The sequence below is a fragment of the Somniosus microcephalus genome, chromosome 10 (assembly GCF_052327205.1).
Source record: "Somniosus microcephalus isolate GS21.2 chromosome 10, FLI_Smic_1.0, whole genome shotgun sequence".
NCBI classification, from domain to species: domain Eukaryota; kingdom Metazoa; phylum Chordata; class Chondrichthyes; order Squaliformes; family Somniosidae; genus Somniosus; species Somniosus microcephalus.
Genome location: NC_140996.1, coordinates 213,596,312 through 213,617,468, shown reverse-complemented (window position 1 = coordinate 213,617,468; position 21,157 = coordinate 213,596,312). Strand labels below are relative to the sequence as shown.

The window sequence follows — 21,157 nt, the reverse complement described above, 5'->3', positions numbered from 1 at the left end:
GATAATATCCCAAGCTCGAATCTCCTTATCCTCGCACTGAACCACCACCGTGTTTTCTTTTCCAAATCTCCTGGGGTCCCGCCCCAAATCTTTGGGCCTTTTTCTTTCCCTTCCAACCACAGTTTCTCCCCTGATTAAATTAATCTTGGGAACACTGTCCTCTGAGGAACCCAGCACTCCAGACCCCTCAGCAGCCATCTGGCTGCTGTTTGTGGGCTAAAAAGGCCCTAAAACCTGAAAAAAAACCACCACCAACTTTTTACAAGCACACTCCAAGTCCCTGCAGCAATCAGGCAACCAGCAGCACCTGCTCACTCCTAGCCCCTCCCACCGAGGCAGTGCTACCCACTGAGCCACAGCTGACACTGGGCTAGATTTTCAGGGAGCTGTCAGGCGGGGTTTCAGGCGTGTGGGGGGGGGAAATCCTGACTTTGGGGGTCCCGCCACCATCCCGCCCAAAACCCCGCCCCACGTAAGTTTCAGGGGCGGCGGGTACCCGCCCCGCACTGGGATCCGCCGAAACCAGGCGGGAAGGGATTAGTGCCAATTAACTGCCTGTTAACAGGTAGTTAACAGGCAGTTTTTAGCCTAATCCCCATTTTGAGGGGTTTCGTGTGGGTTTCCCGACGGCTCCAAACCACGCCAGGTTAGAGCAGGTGGGCCGTCAGGTTGAATGAGTTGGAGGGGTCGCGATGTCGGCGCTCAGGTGAGTGATGGGTGCATGAGTGTAAAGGTAAATGTGTTTGGTGTGTCTAAAGTGTGTAAAGAACTTTCACTTACCTGTACTCACCTTAACAGCCTTTCTTCCTGTAGGCGTCGGGAGTGCATCAGTCAGCCGGAACTGAAAGCTGAACGGCTGCGATCTGTCAAAAGTGACAGCCTTCAGCTTTGAGTGCTGCTGAGATTTCTAAATGAGTCTGCGCAGAAGGACTCATCTTAGAAATCAGACTGTCAGTGTTTCACAGCCTCAAACAGCTGTCAAACACTGATATTTCATCTGTCAGGAAATCTTGACAGATGAAATATCAATCTGTGACGCCACCTGTTGCCGGGTGGCCCTTAATTGGCCTGCTGAGCCCGCTGGGCGGGCTCAACAAGGTCAATCAAGGGAAAATCGCGTGGATTGGCTGGACATCGAAGTAGGTAGGTCAAAAACCCGAAAAGGGAAGTCCCGCCTTCTTCCCGACAGGTTCCACAAAATCGACCCCTGGGTCTTTACCACTTCCTACATTCGGAAGCATATGTGGGAAGAAGAACTTACCAACCATTGAAACATTCTGGTGCCGAAAGAGGATGTGTCATCAGCTCAGCAACTCCATGCACAAATATTCAGGCGTGTTAATGGGTTTCTGCCTCCAAATGTCACTGTGTGCATTGTAGTTACTTACCATGCTGGTGGCATCATGTGGCATCTGACTAGTTCCAGAGGGTGATTTGTGACGTGCAAGTCTGAATCACCTGCAAACCTCACTGCTTCTTTCTCTCCCGAGTTTGCAAAACTTTGAAAGGTGAGTGTCGGCATTAGCCCCCTTTCTTAAATCAGTCACAAATGATATATTTTTTGACATGTTTCAATCTCTCATGTTTGTTTGACACCTATGTGTTTGATGGTTTCATTGAGGAACCCGTGTGGGGGAAGAGCAAGGGACAATGGGAGGCTTCCAGTCGGGCGGGGAGGATTCTGGAGCAGGCCGAAGGAGCAGGTAGGTCCGATCCATGAACCCAGGTGCGGGCGGGGTCGGAACCCGGGTGGGGGGCCGGGGGCGTCCAAGCCCCAGGGGTGTCCGATCCCGATCCTGGGAGGGGGTGGGTTCTGATCCCTGACCTCTGGGGAGGAGGGTCCGATCCTGGGGGTTACTTATTGCAGTAATACCAGTAAAGACAGACTCACTTCAATTGGTTTTAGTGCCCCTTGTCTAGGGAGGCAAAAACTCAACCATGGTTTGTGCTCCTGATCTCATGTGTTGATCTTTTGAGGACAGGCTCAGGTTGAGCTATGTTTTCCCCCTGTATCCACCCCGCGCCACCCTTCCCCCTCCCGCCTGCCAACACTGTCTAAGTGAAAAATGGCCACTCGGTCAAGGTACCAGATGATGCTATTACAGCAGTCGCACAACAGACGGAATGGTGAAGAGTTCAAATATCAGAGGGCACTTATTAAAAATCGGGAAGTCAGGAACAAGGAGGGAAATCGTTCTCACTCAAATAGGTAACTGACTTGTTACCGGGGAATGCATTTGAAGTGAACAGTCTAAACAGGTTGAAGAGGAGAAAGGGTGGAGGTTTATGATGAGAAGACAGGTGGGTGGCAATGATTTTCCTATTGGCAACAAAGTGAGGAATCTTAGCACGAGAGCGAGTGAACACTTTCCATTTCAAAATGTACTAAGTATCAGCATCAAGTCAGATATAATGGGTTGAACTTTAACACCCAAAAATGGGTGGATTGTGGTCAGGTCAGATGTTAAAATTTAAAAAATATGAAACCTGACTCCAACCCGCCCACTTCCAGGTTTAACGGAGGCGGGGCAAAGGGTGGGCAGCCAACCCGCTCCCAGGAGGTGGGTTGGCAATTAAAATATTTTAATGAGGTGGGCAGCCTCTGATTTAACCTGTTTTTGCAGGTTTCACAGTGGCCGGCCGGGTTTCCCAGGCCTCGGGAAACCCGGCAGCTGAAGGGAGGTGAGGACTGCTTCGAGGAGAAGATAAGTGCCCTTTACAGCACTGCTTGTGGGCCAGGAGGAGCAGGAGTGCTTACCCCCACCCTCCCCGGCCCCCCAAGCTCCTCCCACCACCATCAGATGCACCCCCTCCATAAAAAGACCCTCGGGGTCGGGGATCGGATCCCCAGCTCCCCTCCCCGCCCCAGGATCGGACCACCCCTGGGGTCATGGATCGGACTTACCTGCTCCTGCGGCCTGCTCTTGTGTCCTCCCCGCCCAACTGGAAGCCAAGCCTGTCAATCAGGCTGACTTCCAGCTGGGGAACCTGTCAAGGACAAAATACACACGCGATGGAATTAAAACTCCACAGCATGTTTCCCATTCGAAACGCCATTCCCCCCCGCCTATGTAACCTGCCCCTGTTAATATCCAGGCCAATATTTTTAAATGTGGAAGAGTATAGCTCCCTCCACCCTACTTCAATCCCCTAAAAGAACATCCCCTGCTATGCCACATCACAATTTTCCATTTCCCAGTCTAAGGATGCCAATTAAAATGCCGTGGGCCCGTGGCTATTAGGAACTACGTTAAGATTGCCTAAGCTTATTGCAGGAAGCAGGAGAGACGTTCAACAGTCAAGGCTGGATTTGAAACTAGGCTCTGAAGGCCAGTGGCTAACTCACACGATAGCTCAGTCCATGAGAACACAAAGACATGAGCTTCTTGGGTCTAATCACCTTTCCATGTTCATTAACGATGTTTGTGTTCAGAAGCGAATGAAACAATATTAATCTGAATCAGTTTGTGAATTTTTGTACGCTCTTTTTTGTCAATGTCCTTCTTTGATGCCAGGTAAAATTATAGAAAAAGATTCTCAGACTTCTTCTCTCACTTAACATAAATCAGCCTCTGCCCTTAAACACAACAGTTTTACATCTTTGAATGCCCAAAGTCTAAACCAAAGTAAATGGAACCAAATTAAAACCAGAAATAACAACAGACAACGTTGGAAAAACTCAGCAGGCCAGGCAGCCTCCGTAGAGAGAGAAACAGAGTCAACGTTTCAGGTCGGAGACCTTTCGTCAGAACTGGAAAAAAACAGGAAAGGGGATAGATTTTAAAGCAAGTGGGGGCTGGGAAAAGGGGGAGGGGATGAAAGAACAAAAGGGAAGGTCAGCGACAGGATAGAAAGCAGGAGAGGTTAAGAGACATTGAGAAACATTAAGAGATATTCAAAGAGAGTTTGTCCAGCGTTGTCTGTTGTTATTTCGGATTTCCAGCATCCGCAGTATTTTCCTATCAAATTAAAACCAGCTTGAATTCACAAGTGTCGCTATTAGGAACAATCAATTTTGTAGCATTATTCACGATAAAACCTGTTGTTTTAACATGTTGGTTGCTAGGGGACAAGATTCCCTCTTGTGTGCACATCAGGTTAAATGCGTCAATTCATAGAGATCTGATAGAATTCAGACATATCTGAGTACGTTGTGTGGTCAGCCTGTGTCTTCGTATCAACTCCTGTAGGTCCAGCACATGGCTTGTTGTCATTTTAAGTGAGTAAGCTGGATTCCCGCCACAGCAGAGGAGCCATCCTTTGAAAGTGGATCAGGCTGCTTTGGTGCCAGAAAAGCTGACATTGATCTGTCCATTATCTCAGCCGCTGATTTTTCTCTTTCAAATGAGCAGCCTACACCCTCCCCCCGACCTCTCCCCAATTCCCGGGCAGGTCGCATTATCACCATTATCTTTCGATATGGAAGCACAGTGGGTGGCTTGACCACTGGTAATGATGAACAAGACAGCTTTCCAAAATGTCATCACAACTTGGCACATCAACCTCCCTGAACCTACGACTCCCCTCCCCCAAATACAGAGCAAGGCAGTAAAAGTTCAGCTCTTTATTCAAAGCTTATACAAACATGAATTCCTCATTTACAGTCTCAAACTTCAGGGGATGGGGGTGGGGGGGGGGAAGTGCAATTTGGCTTCTGTTTTATGATGAATTATTTCCATTCAGTAAAGCCAAGGCCAGCCTGCTCTCTTGGACTAATTGGAGCGTTCTTTCAGAGAGCCAGCACAGGCACGATGGGCCGAATGGCCTCCTTCTGTACTGTATCATTCTATGACTCTATGATTCGATGAGATGAGATTACATTAGATTATTTTACATTAGTGACATTTAAATTCTACAAAGGAACAAGGCAGTCAAAATATTAAATGGGGCAGATTAGGCACCAACTGGATTTTCACATGTTCAGGGACACAGAGCATTTAAAGGAACAAAACGCTGACAAAAAAACATCAACTAATATACAAAAACAGGATTTAAACAGAAGAATATATTTCATTTCAAGATAATCCTTTCATGGCTGGAGGCTCCTCTGTTGTACTCTTGCTGTAGTCATATGCCAAGCATTTCCATGTATACTCCCTCTTCCTGCAAATCTATAGAAAGGGAAACTATTAGTGTTGTATCATGGAATGGTTTAAAGAATTAACTATAAACGGTTTTGAGCGAGTAGGTAGGGAGAAGGTGCTTCCTCTGGCAGGAGGATCGGTAACCAGAGAACTCAGACTTAAGATACAGGAAACTCTCACTTAAACGGCACCTAAATATCCAGAATTCTCTATTAACCGGCAATATTCTCACTCCGAAAACAACACCTCAATAACCGGCAATGTTGCCGAGTCCAAGTCTCCCGCGGTGGCCGAGTTAGTCAGTGGGGGCAGTTCTCCAAACTGCCACTACTCGGCTTCTTGGCGCTGTCGGAAGTCCGAACACCTCAATAACAGGAGTCTGGCTCTCCCGCGCTGCCGGTAGTCTCTTCTGATCCGCCATTTTACAGGGGTACTGTGTGTCTCCCACGCTGCTGGTAGTCACTGCATTGCATTACTCTCAACTGGCAGTACTGTACTTAATCAAGCATCTTCCACCATCCATTTAACACAACATTCTGTAGGTGAGTACCCAATTACTGTATACTGCACATTTCTTGATTTTTAAATTTTTCTTTGTTAAAAATAGCCTCGGTAGATAACCCTCTCTGTCATTCGGAATTTTTGATCAACCGGCAACACGGCGGTCCCGTCGGTGCCGGATACCAAAGAGTTTCCTGTAATTGGCAAAAGAACCAGAGGCGAGATGAGGAGGATTTTTATTTAATGAACCGAGTTGTTATGATCTGGAATGCGCGGCCTGAAAGGGTAGTGGAAGCAGACGCAACAGTGACTTTCAAAAGGGAATTGGATATACACTTGAAAAGGAAACATTTGCAAGGCTGTGGGGGGAAAAGCAGGGGTGTGAGACTGATTGGAGAGCTCTTTCAAAGAGCCGGCACAGGCACGATGGGCCGAATGGCCTCCTTCTGTGCTGTAAGATTCTACGATTCTATGAAATATCACAACTCATTGAACATGAGGTGGGGTCTCCTCCTTTCACTATTTCTGGTGAAATTGTAAACCCATTCATTTAAACATTTTAGCTAGGAATAGTGAACAGAGGAAATCTTCCCGCTATATTTAATATGCCACAGTAGAGGACGCGTAGTAGTTGAGGCAAGATAAGAAGGTCTTAAAGAACCAGCGAGTTATACGTGTCACATAATCAGTCGAGCAAAATATTTTAGTTTCGTTGCTCCCATAACTTGCTTGTTGGATTTTATTTCAGACTGTACGCTGGGCAGTAGGCAGAATGGAAATGAAAATCAGGCGGGTACTGTTAAGGAGCAAGCAATCCGCTCCGCCTGTTTAGCGCCCATGTGGTGAAGGGGAAAATTACCCCCATTGGCTTTGCCTGGAAATCTATTCCCTTGTGTGCAGTACATTTAAATGTGGAGTTAACCCATCGCTTTCTGAATGGAGGTTGTTAGAGCATGCACTATGGTATGGAGAAAACTGTCAGTAGCCTGTTGGTATCCAGCACAAGTCTATTTGTATGTGTATCAATCACAAAGCTCAATCTTGAGAAATGTCCTTCCTCACTACAGTTTTCTGCAATGATGGATTCCACCAGCACCTCCCAAACCCGCGACCTCCACCACCTAGAAGGACAAGGGCAGCAGGCGCATGGGAAGACCACCACCTCCAAGTTCCCCTCCAAGTCACACACCATCCTGGCTTGGACATATATCGCCGTTCCTTCATGGTCGCTGGATCAAAATCCTGGAACTCCCTCCCTAACAGCACTGCGGGAGCACCTTCACCACACGGACTGCAGCGGTTCAAGAAGGCGGCTCACCACCACCTTCTCAAAGGCGACTAGGGATGGGCAATAAATGCTGGCTTTGCTGACAAGGCCCACATCCCAAGAATTAATTTTTTTTTAAACGTCAGCCAATTTTCCTCTTTCTCCTCTTGTCTGACCTGCTGCGCATTTTCTATTTTCTGCAAAGAAAATTAATTGTTAATCCCTTCCTGCAAGAGGAGGTAAACTTGAGAAAACACAAAGAACAAAATAAATAGAATGGGGGTTAGGAGGAGGAAGAAACACTCCGATCACTGCTTTGTCTGCTGCTGGGACTTCTCATACTGATGTAATTCATAATAAGAAATGAAAATCAATATAATAGAAAAATATTGACAAATTAAATTGATCTGACTGACACTGACTGGTACAGAGTGTAGGCATCCTAACAGATATAAATGAAATGTAATCTAATTGACTCTCTGTACGAAAACATGAAATTTGTAAGTTACCTGACAATTATAAAAAACAAGGCAAGCAAAAAACACAACCGCAAAGTGTCTTGATATATGAACCTAAATCAAGGCCTAATTGAATTTATTTTATTTATTTTTAAAGACCAGAGCTTGAATGTTAGTGTAATAAAGAGAACAGCGTCTGTGCTAAATGAATCAGATAAGTTGATAAGAGAAATTGGTTTGAGAAATGAATTGAAGGATTTTTCTAGAAAAGCCCAGATCAATCAGAAGACCAGTCTGCACCTGTTTGGCATGGGCTCCAATGCATACTGATTTATCTGTGATCTGAAAGAATGGAGTTCCACGCACCAGCCTTTTTCGCACACCATCGTATGGAACGTACATACGATACAGAGCTGGTAAAATCACCTCCCCCAGACAGAGCCCTACTCGCTCAGCAGAAACCTGGCAGGCGGGCGGTTAAAAATCGCCCTGGCTCTTACCTGTCCGAAAGCCGCCATGATCGCAACATCTGCAATTTTAACCTGTTCTCTTGAGCAGGCAGCAGGGACACGCGCCCAGAGCCAACAGGGTCCTTCTTTATATCTGCGTGCTGCGGCCCGATGACATAATTGCGACCCGATTGTAATTTTAACTCAGGCCTGAGCTGGGAATCCACCTGGAGTTAAAATCGCAGCCATCTGTGATCTGAAAGTAACGTGATTTCACCAGGTTTCCACTGTTTTAGCGGAATTAGCTAAATTGAACTTTTCAAGATGTCGCCTTGCCTCAGTTGATAACGCTCTCACCACTGGGTTAGAAAGCTATTGGTTTGAACCCCCGCCAGGGGTTTGAGCTCATAATCTAAGCTGAGACTCCTATGCCGTATTGAGGGAATACTTTATTGTCAGAAATGCCAACCTTCAGATGGTGCATGTTAAAGACCCAATGACACTGTTCAAAGAGTAGGGAGCTCTCCCAGTGTCCCGGCCAACAACCAATACCACCCAATATAGAATAACTGGCCATTCATTTCATTTCTGACTGTGGGACTTAGTCCCATAAAGAATAGTCACTGCACTAGATTAGCAGTCACTGCATGCCGAAAAATAATTCTGACATGACAAAGCTTCAATGTAAATTGTTACAAGATTATGACCAAAACTGACAAAAGTTGATCAAGGCAAATTGTTCAATGTGACAAAGGGTTCTACTGCCACGAGACAGAAGAAAAATAGTAGGAAATCTAGGAGAAAGAAGGGAACTCAGGTGGACTTTTTTTTATAGAGAGAATAATAAAGTTGGAGAATAAGTCATCGGGGAAAGAATTTGAAATTTGAGAGCATAAACGAGTTCAGGAGTCAACTGGATGGGGAGATAACGGATCGCAAGAGATGGTGAGAACACAAGTAGATGGGGTTTATCAAAAAAGGTGAACTTGTTATTCTTTTTGTTGTTCTGTAAATATTCTGATGTTCTGACGGACTCGAGTTTGCTCTTTGCACAGACAGAAGCTGACAAAGAAAACTGAGCCAGATCCTTCAATGAAACCTTTAGCCATCACCTCAGGTATACCTTTGAATGTTATTTCAGCAATCAAGTGCAATATTGTACGTTGTTTACTCGTGCCTTTCTTTTAAAAAGATTTATAGATATGATACCAGAACTGAGAGGTTATAACTATCAGGTTAGACTGAACAGGCTGGGACTCTTTTCCCTGGGAAAGAGAGGTCTGAGGGGGTGACCTGATAGAGGTCTTTAAAATTATGAAGGGGTTTGAAAGGATAGATGTAGAGAAGATGTGGGAGAGTCCAAAACTAGGGGTCATAAATATAAGTTAGTCACTAATAAATCCAAGAAGGAATTTAGAAGTAACTTCTTTACCCAGAGAGTGGTTAGAATGTGGAACTCGCTACCACACGGAGTAGTTGAGGCGAATAACATTTAAGGGGAAGCTTGATAAACACGAGAGAAAAAGGAATAGGGTTAGATGAAGTATGGTTGGAGGAGGCTTGTGTGGAGCATAAACATCGGCATAGACCATTAGAGAAAAAGTACTTGAGAAACTAATGGGACTAAAAGCTAACAAATCCCCTGGACCTGATGGCCTACATCCTAGAGTTCTAAAAGAGGTGGCTTCAGAGATAGTGGATGCATTGATTGTGGTCTTCCAAAATTCCCTAGATTCAGGAATGGTCCCAGCGCATTGGAAGGTAGCAAATGTACCCTACTATTCAAGAAAAGAAGAAGAGAGAAAACAGGGAACAACAGGTCAGTTAGCCTGACGTCGGTCATCGGGAAAATGCTGGAATGCATTATTAAGGAAGTGGTAATAGGGCACTTAGAAAATCATAATATGATTAGGCAGAGTTGACATGGTTTTATGAAAGGAAATTGTGTTTGACAAATTTATTAGAGTTTTTTGAGGATGTAACTAGCAGGGTAGATAAAGGGGAACCAGTGGATGTAGTATATTGGGAGTTCCAAAAGGCATTCAATAAGGTGCCACATAAAAGGCTGTTATGCAAGATAAGGGCACATGGGGTTGGGGGTAATGTATTAGCATGGATAGAGGATTGGATAATGGACAGAAAACAGAGAGTAGGGATAAACCAGTTATTTTCCGGTTGACAGGCTGTAACTAGTGGGGTGCCGCAAGGACCAGTGCTTGGGCCTCAGCTATTTACAATCTATATTAATGACTTAGATGAAGAGACCGAGAGCAATGTATCCAAGTTTGCTGACGATACAAAACTAGGTGGGAAAGTAAGCTGTGAGGAGGACGCAAAGAGCCTGCAAAGTGATATAGGCAGGTTAAGCGAGTGGGCAATAAGGTGGCAGATGGAGTATAATGTGGGGAAATGTGAGTTTATTCACTTTGGTAGGAAGAATAGAATATTTTTTAAATGAGAGATTTGAGTGTCCTAGTACAAGAAACACAGTTAGCATGCAGGTACGGCAAGCAATTAGGAAGGCAAATGCATGTTGGCCTTTATTGCAAGGGGGTTGGAGTATAAGAGTAAGGAAGTCTCGCTACAATTGTACAGGGCCTTGGTGAGACCACACCTGGAGTACTGGGCACAGTTTTGGTCCCCTTATCTAAGGAAGGATATACTTGCCTTGGAGGCGATGCAACGAAGGTTCACTAGATTGATTCTTGGGATGAGAGGGTTTTCCTATGAGGAGAGATTGAGTAGAATGGGCCTATACTCTCTGGAGGTTAGAAGAATGAGAAGTGATCTCATTGAAACATATAAGATTCTGAGAGGGATTGACAGAATAGATGCTGAGAGATTGTTTCCCCTGGCTGGAGAGTCCAGAACTAAGGGTCATCGTCTCAGGATAAGAGGTCAGCGTTTGAAGACTGAGATGAGGAGGAACTTCTTCACTCAGAGGGTTGTGAATCTTTGGAATTCTCTGCCCCAAAGAGCTGTGGATGCTGAGTCATTGAGTATATTCAAGGCTGAGATAGACAGATTTTTGGATTCTAGAGGACTCAAGGGATATGGGGATAATGCGGGAAGCTGGAGTTGAGGTCGAAGATCAGCCATGATCTTATTGAATGGCAGAGCAGGCTCGAGGGTCCGTATGGCCTGCTCCTAATTCTTATGTAGACCAGTTGGGTCGAATGGCCTGATTCTGTGCTGTAAATTCTATGTAATTCTACCACTGATCACATCATTTGTAGCAGAATCCCTTCAGTGAAAACTGTCTCTTTTGTGGGAGATAAGCACTCGTGGTTTAGAGCACAGGGAAAGAAACAAAACAGAAAAACAGAGACATCCTTGCACTGAGCACAAATTAAATTACAATACAATCCTAGCTGTAAATTATCTCCCTGGATATAAATCTGCTTTCTGTGAGGAGCAAGTGGGAATTAAAAGAAAATCAGCAGACGGGAACTTTCAGAAGATTAAATGAATTTGCTTCTGAAAGATGCTTAAAGGAATTTATTAGTCTACCACCATCTTTACGTCAGACCAATAGTCTGCTTTAGGGACCTCTTGCTGATCCCTTCTTACTGATCTGTGGCCCAGTGAAGTGCTAGAGAAACCGCACCACGTTATATTCAAGTCCTGGACAGACATGAGCTTTATAAAGAGTTAGGGGTTGATTTTCAGTGTGCCGTGAGGCGGGCCTTTGGCGTGCGGGGGGCAAAAATCCCGAATTCAGGGGATCCCGACACCATCCCGCCCAAAACCCGCCTCCACCACGTAAGTTTCAAGGGAGGTGGGTACCCGCCCCGCACTGGGACCCGCCGACCCGAGGCGGGAAGGGATTAGTGCCAATTAACTGCCTGTTAACAGGTAGTTAACAGGCAGTTTTTAGCCTAATCCCTATTTTGAGGGGTTTCGTGTGGGATTCCCGACGGCTCCAAACCACGCCAGGTTAGAGCAGGCGGGCCGTCGGGTTGAAGGACTTGGAGGGGTCGCGATGTCGGTGTTCAGGTGAGTGATGGGTGCATGAGTGCAAAGGTAAGTGTGTTTGGTGTGTCTAAAGTGTGTAAAGAAGTTTAAATTACCTGTACTTACCTTAACAGCCTTTCTTCCTCTAGGTTTCGGGAGTCCATCACTCAGCCGGCACTGAAAGCAAAATGGCTGCGAGCTGTCAAAAGTGACAGCCTTCAGCTTTCATTGCCGGTGAGAGTTCTAACTGAGTCTGTGTAGAAGGACTCAGGTTACAAATCAGATTGTCAGTGTTTGACAGCTTCAAACAGCTGTGAAACACTGATATTTCATTTGTCAAGACCTCTTGACAGATGAAATTTCAGTCTGTGACGTCACCTGTTGCCGGGTGGCCCTTAATTGGCCTGCTGAGCCCGCTGGGCGGGCTCAACAAGGTCAATCAAGGGAAAATTGCGTGGATTGGCCGGACGTCGGTGTAGGCGGGACTAAAACCTGAAAGTTGTAGTCCCGCCTCCTTCCCGACTGCTGAATGAAAATCAACCCCTTAGAGTTGATGAAAGGAAAAACAATGTCATGAAAGGGGAAATCAGGCTGCTTGCAGGCAGTTTTAGCAATGGCGGCAATGTGGGATTATCATTTCTGGTCAGGAGATATAGCGAGTCCAAAAAGAATTCAACAAATAAAGGACTAAGGATGGTGGTGGCATCAAAAGTAAGTGGTGATAACTGTTGGCAAGCTTGCAAGAGATATGAAGAAATGGCATCTTCTAAAAATGAGAAGAAACCAGGTTTTCATTGCCCAATTGAAAGAGTGTGGAGCTAGAGAGTTAATGGTCAACCATTGCACTACAAGAAGGTTGTGTGCACTGAGGTGTGAGCTTTAACGGAAGTTTATAAATGAAGAGATGTTTCATCAGCAAAAGAGCGGGTTGGGTTGGATGATGAGTGCAGCAGGCCATTAATGTGGAGAAGGGACAGAGTGATCTCCTGGACGAGTTTCGATCGCCTAGATGGGTCGGAGAGGAATTTCCCAGATTTTTTCTCCCAAATTGGCCATTGGGTTTTTTATCTTTTTTTGCCTCTCCCGGGAGATCACATGGGTTCGGGTGGGATGGAGAGTGATAGAAGATTTGAGGTTAGGATCAGATCAGCCATGATCTTATTGAATAGTGGAGCAGGCTCGAGGGGCCGATTGGCCTACTCCTGCTCCTATTTCTTATGTTCTTATGTTCTTAATCCTGACGAGCCACTGATTGAGGATGAGCTATTGCTTCAGCACAGAGTGACTTGAGAGGAAATTAGAGATCCACAAACATAACTTTGGTGGAAGACTATATAAGGTAAGGTTTAGAAATGTAGATCAAGTTCACAGAAAATGCAAAGCTGACTAATACCTAACAGGTTAGTGATTTACAGATTCGGACCACAAAGGCTTTGTAGATGTCCACAGATAATAACAATTGAATCAATAAAGTATCCAAGAACAGTGGTGCATAAAATATGCATGATCACTATGAGTAGAATGGCATGCTAAAAACTGCAGAGGTGGCATCAAATAGGATCACCATGGCAGCCTCAGCAAGGAAAGTGGTAGCCTCAAGGAGCAGAATGGAAACCTTTGAGGCAAAGTAGCAAAAGAAAGAAAGATTTGCATTTATACAACGATTTCACGGCCACTGGACATCCCATAGCACCTTACTTTTTTTAAGTGTAGTCACTGTTGTAATGTAGGAAATGCAGCAACCAATTTGTGCACAGCAAGCTCCCACAAACAGCAATGTGATAATGACCAGATAAGGGCCTAGAAATTCAGTATAGCCACGTTTGGGGCGCTACAGCCGGGCGGCCGCTAAAGTTTGCGCCTGGCGCAACTTCGCGCCACCTTCACCGATATTCAGTGGCATCGCCCCAAGAGGTTGCTGCTGTGCTAAAACAGGCGATGCACAACTATCATTAGGCGCTAAGCCGGCGGCCCGGGGCGAAACCCCCGAGGGCGGGCGCAGTGCAGGTGCGGCGAGCTGCTGATTGACGGCAGACACTCTGGCGCCGGTGAGCTCTTAAAGGGGGAGGGTGGATTTGTTTTTTTGAAAGGCCGAGACTGGTGTATTTGTGTTTTTTGAAAGGCCGAGACTGCTCGATTTGTGTTTTTGGGGGGGGCCTCTCTCCATTAGTTTGTTATGTGGGAAGGGCACAGAGGTATCAAAGTAATAAATGTTCTTAACTCGCACTGTCCATGCTTTCTTTTGGAAGTCCTGGTTGCCCTGCTCGGCTGAGGGCTTGTGGAGCGGCTACATTCATCTTGTGCCAGCCATCCCCTGAGAGGGGGCCTAGAACCGACGTTCAATAAGCCGCCGATGGGCGGCCCTTGCACTTTCTGCCTCCCTCCTGTGCTGGTCCTCCTCCTCCTCCTCCTCCTCTGGTGGTCCTCCAATGTCTGGTGGCAGTGGCTGAGTTCTGCGGATAGCCAGGTTGTGCAGCATGCAGCACACGACCACGAAATGGGAGACTTGCTCAGGCGAGTACTGTAGGGCTCCTCCGGAACAATCCAGACAGCGGAACCGTTGCTCCAGGACGCCGATTGTTTGCTCAATGAGGTTCCTGGTTGCTTGATGGCTGTCATTGTATCCCTCTTCAGCAGGGGTGCTGGGCGCACGGAGCGGGGTCATCAGCCAGGTGCACAAAGGATAGCCTTTGTCCCCGAGAAGCCATCCTCGTGGGTGAGGCTGGGCCTGGAACATGTCTGCCACAGAAGTCTGGCGCAGGATGAAGGCATCGTGGCTGCTGCCTGGAAAGCGGGCATTGACAGCTAGGATGATCTGCCTGTGGTCACACACCAACTGCACGTTGAGTGAATGGTAGCCCTTCCGGTTGCGGTAATCCTCGGCATGCTCTAGAGGTGCCCGCAAAGCCACATGCGTGCAGTCAGTGGCGCCCTGCACCATGGGGAAGCCCGCTAATGCTGCAAAGCCCATTGCACGCTGTTGCTGCTTGACAAGGGCCATGGAGAAGGAGATGAACTGACGTCTCCTTCTGAAAAGGGCATTGGTCACCTGGCGGATGCAGCAATGTACGGCAAACTGGGAGATGTTGGAAATGTCCCCAGCAGCGGATTGGAAGGAGCCGGTGGCATAGAAGTTGAGAGACACCATCACCTTCACTGCCACCGACAGAGACGTCCTGCTCCTCAGCTGTGGCTGCAGATCTCCGCGAAGCAGGTGGCAGATCTCAGTGACCACCGCCCTTCGGAATCGCAGCCTCCGAACACACTGCTCGTCAGACATGTTCAGATATGAGAACTGCTGGCGGTATACCCTGGGTGGGTAAGGCCTCCTTAGCCGACGCCTGTTGCCCCTTCTCCCTCTGGCCATGACTGCCACTCTCTCACGGCGTCTCTGAGCCCTTTGAATGCAATGGAGAAGGCCAACGTTTGCACCCATTGCAGCACCCATTATATGTTTCCAATCAATGCTATGGCTCTGAAGTTAAAGACAAGTGCAAAACTGTGGTCTGAAGCCACAAGTGCCTGTGCGAATGTTGAGCCAAACCAGAAAGCTCTCTACCTTTGTCTCTCTGCAAAGATCCGTCTCTCACAAAGAAGGAGTGTTGCAAAATGGCTGCCATTTCTACTGCAGGAAGAGTGCCCTTTAATTAGCGCCCCCCGCGCCCCGCAGCGACTGGGAACCGTTCCCCTCTACCAGTCGCTAGGGGCCTCGATTTAACATCTCATCCGAAAGACGGCACCTCCCTTGTTCTTGTTTTATTTGCATCTTGTTGTGTTTAATCTTTGTGGCCTCAATTTGCAATTCAGCAATCGTATGAATGTTATTTTCGTTTTCAGTGAATTTTAACTTGTTAGCTTTTTAAAATTAAACTATGTTTCTGTGTGCGTGCTAAATATGAACTGGGTTTAAATGTTTTTTTTTGTTAAGGTTGCCATTTGAATTTGCAACTGTTGCACTTTCATTTCCGATCACAAGGGAACTAAATGCTTGCTACTTGTGGGTGCTCGAATTTCCAAGCCATTGTTTTCTGTGATAGATCACACATGGCAGCTTTATTGCTGCTTTGTTATCCATTTCACACAGAATCACAGAAACCCCACAGTGCAGATAGAGGCCATTTCGGCCCATCGAGCCTGCACCGACACATATCCCACCCGATCCCCATAACCCCACGTATGTAATCCCCCTAACACTAAGGGTCAATTTATCATAGCCAATCAACCTAACCCGCACATCTTTGGACTGTGGGAGGAAACCGGAGCACCCGGAGAAAACCCATTTCTGCATAGATTCAAGCTAAAAAAAAAGTAAAATCAGTGCTGCCTATAATTCCCTGATAAAATCAAACCCATTCCCAACAGGCACTTTTTGAAGGTATAAAGGTGGTGCAAGATTGACATCAATGTGCACCCGTATAGTTTCCTGCAGAGATCTGCAACCTCCAAGTCACACACCATCCTGACTTGGAAATATATTGCCGTTTCTTCATCGTCACTGGGCCAAATCCTGGAACTCCCTCCCTAACAGCGCTGTGGGAGTGCCTTCACCGCACGGACTGCAGCGGTTCAAGAAGGCGGCTCACCACCACCTTCTCAAGGGCAACTAGGGGTGGGCAATAAATGCTGGCAATGCCCATAACCCTACAATGATTTTTTTTAAACAAATAAAAATGCAAAGTTGCTGCTGTGAAGGTTCACACATGAAAACTGGCCACTTTGACATTCCTGGACTGTACCCCACCATGAGCTAGCACCATCAAAACAGATGGGGAAGAAATTGGGGAAATAAACAGCTTAGAGCCACTCGATAGTGGTAGCAAGGGAAAACTGAGGGAGGCGTTTTTAAAAAAAAAAAGAAAAACATCGCTGTCATCAAAATCTGAGCTGAAATCCCTGTGTTGACTGAGTTGCACTTGAACTTCACAGAAGAAGTAACTTAGCCAACCTGTCAGGCAAGGTAGGTAGAGAGGGAATCCTGGTTGGGTGCAGGGTCTCTTTTCCTGCACCACTCAGGCATGCCTCTCTACCAGGTTGACCCAGGAACAGCACCGACAGCATCTACAGGCCAGAGCCTCCTACTGAGAAGGGTAACAGATGGAAACGGAAATAATTGTGAACACTGGGTAACTGAGTGGTGTCGTGGGCTAATATACCACTAGGCCCCAAGTTCAGATCAAGCCCAAGCCGAACCCCGTACTTATAGAACTAAAGTTTCCTCTCTCTGTTGCCTATAAGGGTCCGATGTGAAATCAGTTTGGGTAGTCTTATCCCAGTTCTTTTGAGTGTGAATCCACAGTGTAAAACCACCCTAGCTCAGCACAAATTGTCACTCTCCCTCACTGGTGCAGTACAGGGTGTCCTTCTGGGTGTAGGTAAGACACATTCTAGGGATAACATAAAGGTAGCTTTTAATCTGCCTTCAACCATGGGCCGTGGTGCACTGAGATAAGGGTGCTTGATGTCAAGGGATGAAATTCCTCCTGTTGATAACTTTACTGAAAGCATTGTACTCGGGCTGACTTTTGAGTGGCAGAAGAGCATTAGCATCCTCCACATCAAAGAGTGCAAAAATTTTACAAAGCATTTCATTTATTTACTTTTGGGAATTACATGAATGTAAGTGCTAAAGCAAATGGCAGAGAAGAAATCCTTCGTCCCTCATTAAAGTCCTTGTCATCATCAGGCAGTAACTGGTTTGAAAGATAATTTTGTGTTGTTTTACTGTGGCCGTACAATTTCACGATAATGAACTGTGAATCATTTCTTAGGTCTGCATCACAACTATTTACCCTCCAGTGTTGCAGATGTGGCTTACAAGTAACAGTAATTTTTTGGCCTCTGAAAGGTTTTTTTTGAAAGTCACTTTGTGATTTGTGCTTTGTGAAGGTTTGTATTCTTCCCGTGCCAATGGTATGCCTGGCTGTGACACACATCACAGACTGGGCACAAGAGGGAATGCCATAGATCCTGCTCTGATCAAATGCATCTGTGCCAGGCCGCAATTAAAATTCAACAGCTAGAACAAAGGGCAGCTACCATCTCAATCACAACTCATTTTAAAGTACAAAAAAAAAACCAGGCAATGCTGGAAACACACACATCAGAAAGAGAAAAGGCAGGTTAATGTCTTGGGTGTAGGCTGTCAGAACTGGTTTCCACCCAAGACGTCTCAAGTATTTTATATTCTTGTTTCAGATTTCCAGCTTTCCTATGGGGAAGGAAGGATAGATCGGAGGATTAAAAAAAAAATTTTTTTATTCATTGATGGGATGTGGGTGTCGCTGGCTAGGCCTGCATTTAGTGCCCATCCCTAATTGCCCTTGAGAAGATGGTGGTGAGCCGCCTTCTTGAACCACTGCAGTCCATATGGTGTAGGTACACCCACAATAATAAGTTGCCCAGGCCTTTCCTGCACACTTTGTGGCAGCTGTTTGGAGAGTGGCACTGTCTGAGATTAGCTGGCAGGCCAATATCATGTTCCCAATTGGCAGCCAACAGTGTACTAGGCTGGTAAGAGCCGTGTGGGGCCAGCCTAGGGTACCTCAGTCTCCGATGTTCCCTCCTTTTTTGGGGCCTGCCCTCTATTCAATGCTTCCTTCCTCGATCGCGTGACTTAGATCAGGACCTGGCCGACTGGGGGCAATCACTGGAATATACTCATGTCCCAACAATCAGTGGCAAAGAGCTTCGCACCTCTGACACCCTACATCAAAAACCTGCCACAATCGCAACCTTGCTTACTGTATCCAGAGGCCACCCATGGTGCAGATTCATATTCACAGTACTGTTATTTCATACATTGCAAAGTAACCTTATAATCTCACGATGAGTCAAAAATTCAGAATGACTCATATGAAAGGTAGAAAGCTTTCTATCAGATTCTAGAGTGTTTCATTCTAGTTAGAGTGGGGGTGAGTATTACCCCCATACAGCCTGTTCATTACAAGGTTGTTTACTATTTCGATCATTTTTGAGTGAAAATGTTCGTTTTTTTTCCAGTTGCAGTGCAGAATGCTCAAGCTCCACGATGCAACTAAAAAATAACACCCAGAGCAAGTGTTATGCCACTGGCACACATCACTGAAATGAAACGGCGCAGATTAACCCTTTTGAGTACTGAATGTCTTTTGGAACTTGTACGTTTGTTAACTGCCAATGGGGATGAGCATGTAATTATATTCAAAGACTAAGGGGGAGAAATGGGTCTTGGGCGGTGGCGCAATATGGGCGATAGCGAATGAGCAGCCGGTTTTGCAGCCCGCCAAAACGGACTGTCAATTCTCTATTGCCCAAGACCAATCTCATCCCCTTAGTCTTAAAACGTAACTACATGCTCTCCCCATGGCCCAGTGGGGACAAAGCCATATAGACCAGAAGATTCCCAGCTCTGGAGACTGATCTTTGCTGAGGTATCTGATTTCACCCAGAGTAATGGTTGAGGTGCTACCTTTGGTCTCAGTATCCCTGGTGTAGGGAAGGCCGGGGGGGGGGGAATCAGCCCATGTTCCCATCCGTGACCGTTGCCAAGTGATGACGATTGGAAAGTGCATCGTGAACGTTAGGTGAGGACAGGATCATGCTCGGGACACCCGCAATTGAAAAGGGTACTAACCATCACTGCTCGGATTCACAAGTGAAAGGTGGACACTTGGGCAAGATACTGGTGAGCTACCAACACCTGCAGCACCGTAACCCAGCAAAGGGTCATCGATTCCATTCAAGGAGGGGAGAACATCTGGGGGGGACAAAAGATAGATACACGGAGCTGCCAGTGAGACCAAGAGACGGTCATTGATTTAAGTGGGTTATTTTTCATTCCATTTTCTGAGCAGTCACAGCACAACTAGGCCATGTGCAAAAATTGAAGCATCCCCCGACTTACTAAAACCCTTTTTTCCTATTGTTTATTTGTCCAGTTTAACCCTGTGAGATAGAGCAAGCACACCAGCAACATGTAGTCTGAAAACGACTTTGATTGCAGTATGGGCAAGAGGGCTTGATGCTGTTAAGAGGTCCAATATGTAAACACTCTTGATGATGTACAGAGTGTACGCTCAGCTACAAGTAATCTGAAGCACAGAAACCAAAAATATCTAGAGTAAAAAGGACAAAAAGGCCCCAAAATTTAACATTGAACACAAACTTCCTGTTATCAGGTGCTATTATGAAGATTAACATCTATAGATGAACTGATAAGCACAGCAAGGTTGTCATTTGAGTCTGTTGAGGTTTTATTAGCAGGTGGGAAAAATTACAAGGTTCTGTTTATCTTTTTTTCTCTTCCTCCGCTGAAGGCACTGACCCCTGCTTGGTTATGGTCTTTAGATGCATTTAAGGGGAAGCTAGATAAACACATGAAGAAGAAAGGAATAGAAGGATATGTTGATGGGGTTAGATGAAGGAGGGTGGGAGGAGACTTATCTGAGGAAGGATGTTCTTGCCATGGAGAGAGTGCAGCGAAGATTCACCAGACTGATACCCGGGATGGCAGGAATGATGTATGAGGAGAGATTGGGTCGATTAGGCTTATATTTGCTAGAGTTTAGAAGAATGAGAGGGGATCTCATTGAAACTTAAAATTCTAACAGGACTAGACAGACTAGATGCAGGAAGGATGTTCCCGATGGCGGGGAGTCCAGAACCAGGGGTCACAGTCTAAGGATAAGGGGTAAGCCATTTAGGACTGAGATGAGAAGGAATTTCTTCACCCAGAGAGTGGTGAACCTGTGGAATTCTCTACCACACAAGGCAGTTGAGGCCAATTCATTAAATATATTCAAGAAGGAGTTAGATATATTTCTTAAGGCTAAAGGGATCAAGGGATATGGGGAGAAAGCAGGGACAGGGTACTGAATTTGGATGATCAGCCATGATCTCATTAAATGGCGGAACAGGCTCGAGGGGCCGAATGGCCTACTCCTGCTCCTATCTTCTATGTTTCTATGTTTCTATGACTCATAAACACCGGCGCAGACCTGCTGGGCCGAATGGCCTGTTTCTGTGCTGTAAATTCTATGTAATAATATGTAAAATTAATCCCAGTCACTTACAGCAGCACAGTCTCCAGGTGCGATTGGCAGGGGAAATACCCAATCATCTCCTATCTGGCCAGGACTTGTGGTGTCACTATATGCAGCCTTAAATAAATTCAGCGGTATTTGGGAGAACCTACAGTAGACAGCATGAACACAAGGCACCTCCACTCGCTCCACCGCGTATTCCGTTAACCGTGCCTCCCCCTAGCCACTGCAGACACGCCCTGAGGTAGCCAATGTGGCCCCAGTCAAGACATTCCTCCATGCATCTCCTCATGTGTGGGAGCCACTGCAGACACACCCTACGATACCCAACAAGGCCTCAAACACCATGCAGTCCCTTTGTGCCTGATGCTTAGAAGACAACAGCCACTGCATGCTTTTCCTCCAATTCCAAATTACAAGTGGG

At 46.2% G+C, this 21,157-nt stretch overlaps 1 protein-coding gene across 1 annotated transcript in view; it reads right to left on the bottom strand.

Moving 5' to 3' along the window:
* Window positions 1–4,549: 4,549 nt before the first annotated feature.
* Window positions 4,550–21,157, bottom strand: part of LOC147112079 (SH2 domain-containing protein 1A-like) — an 89,728-nt gene continuing 73,120 nt past the window's right edge. Inside the window, exon 4 of the mRNA XM_085999598.1 lies at window positions 4,550–5,111. Coding sequence (XP_085855724.1) covers window positions 5,068–5,111 — 44 coding nt within the window. The 3' untranslated portion in view covers window positions 4,550–5,067. The remainder of the gene's footprint in view (window positions 5,112–21,157) is intronic.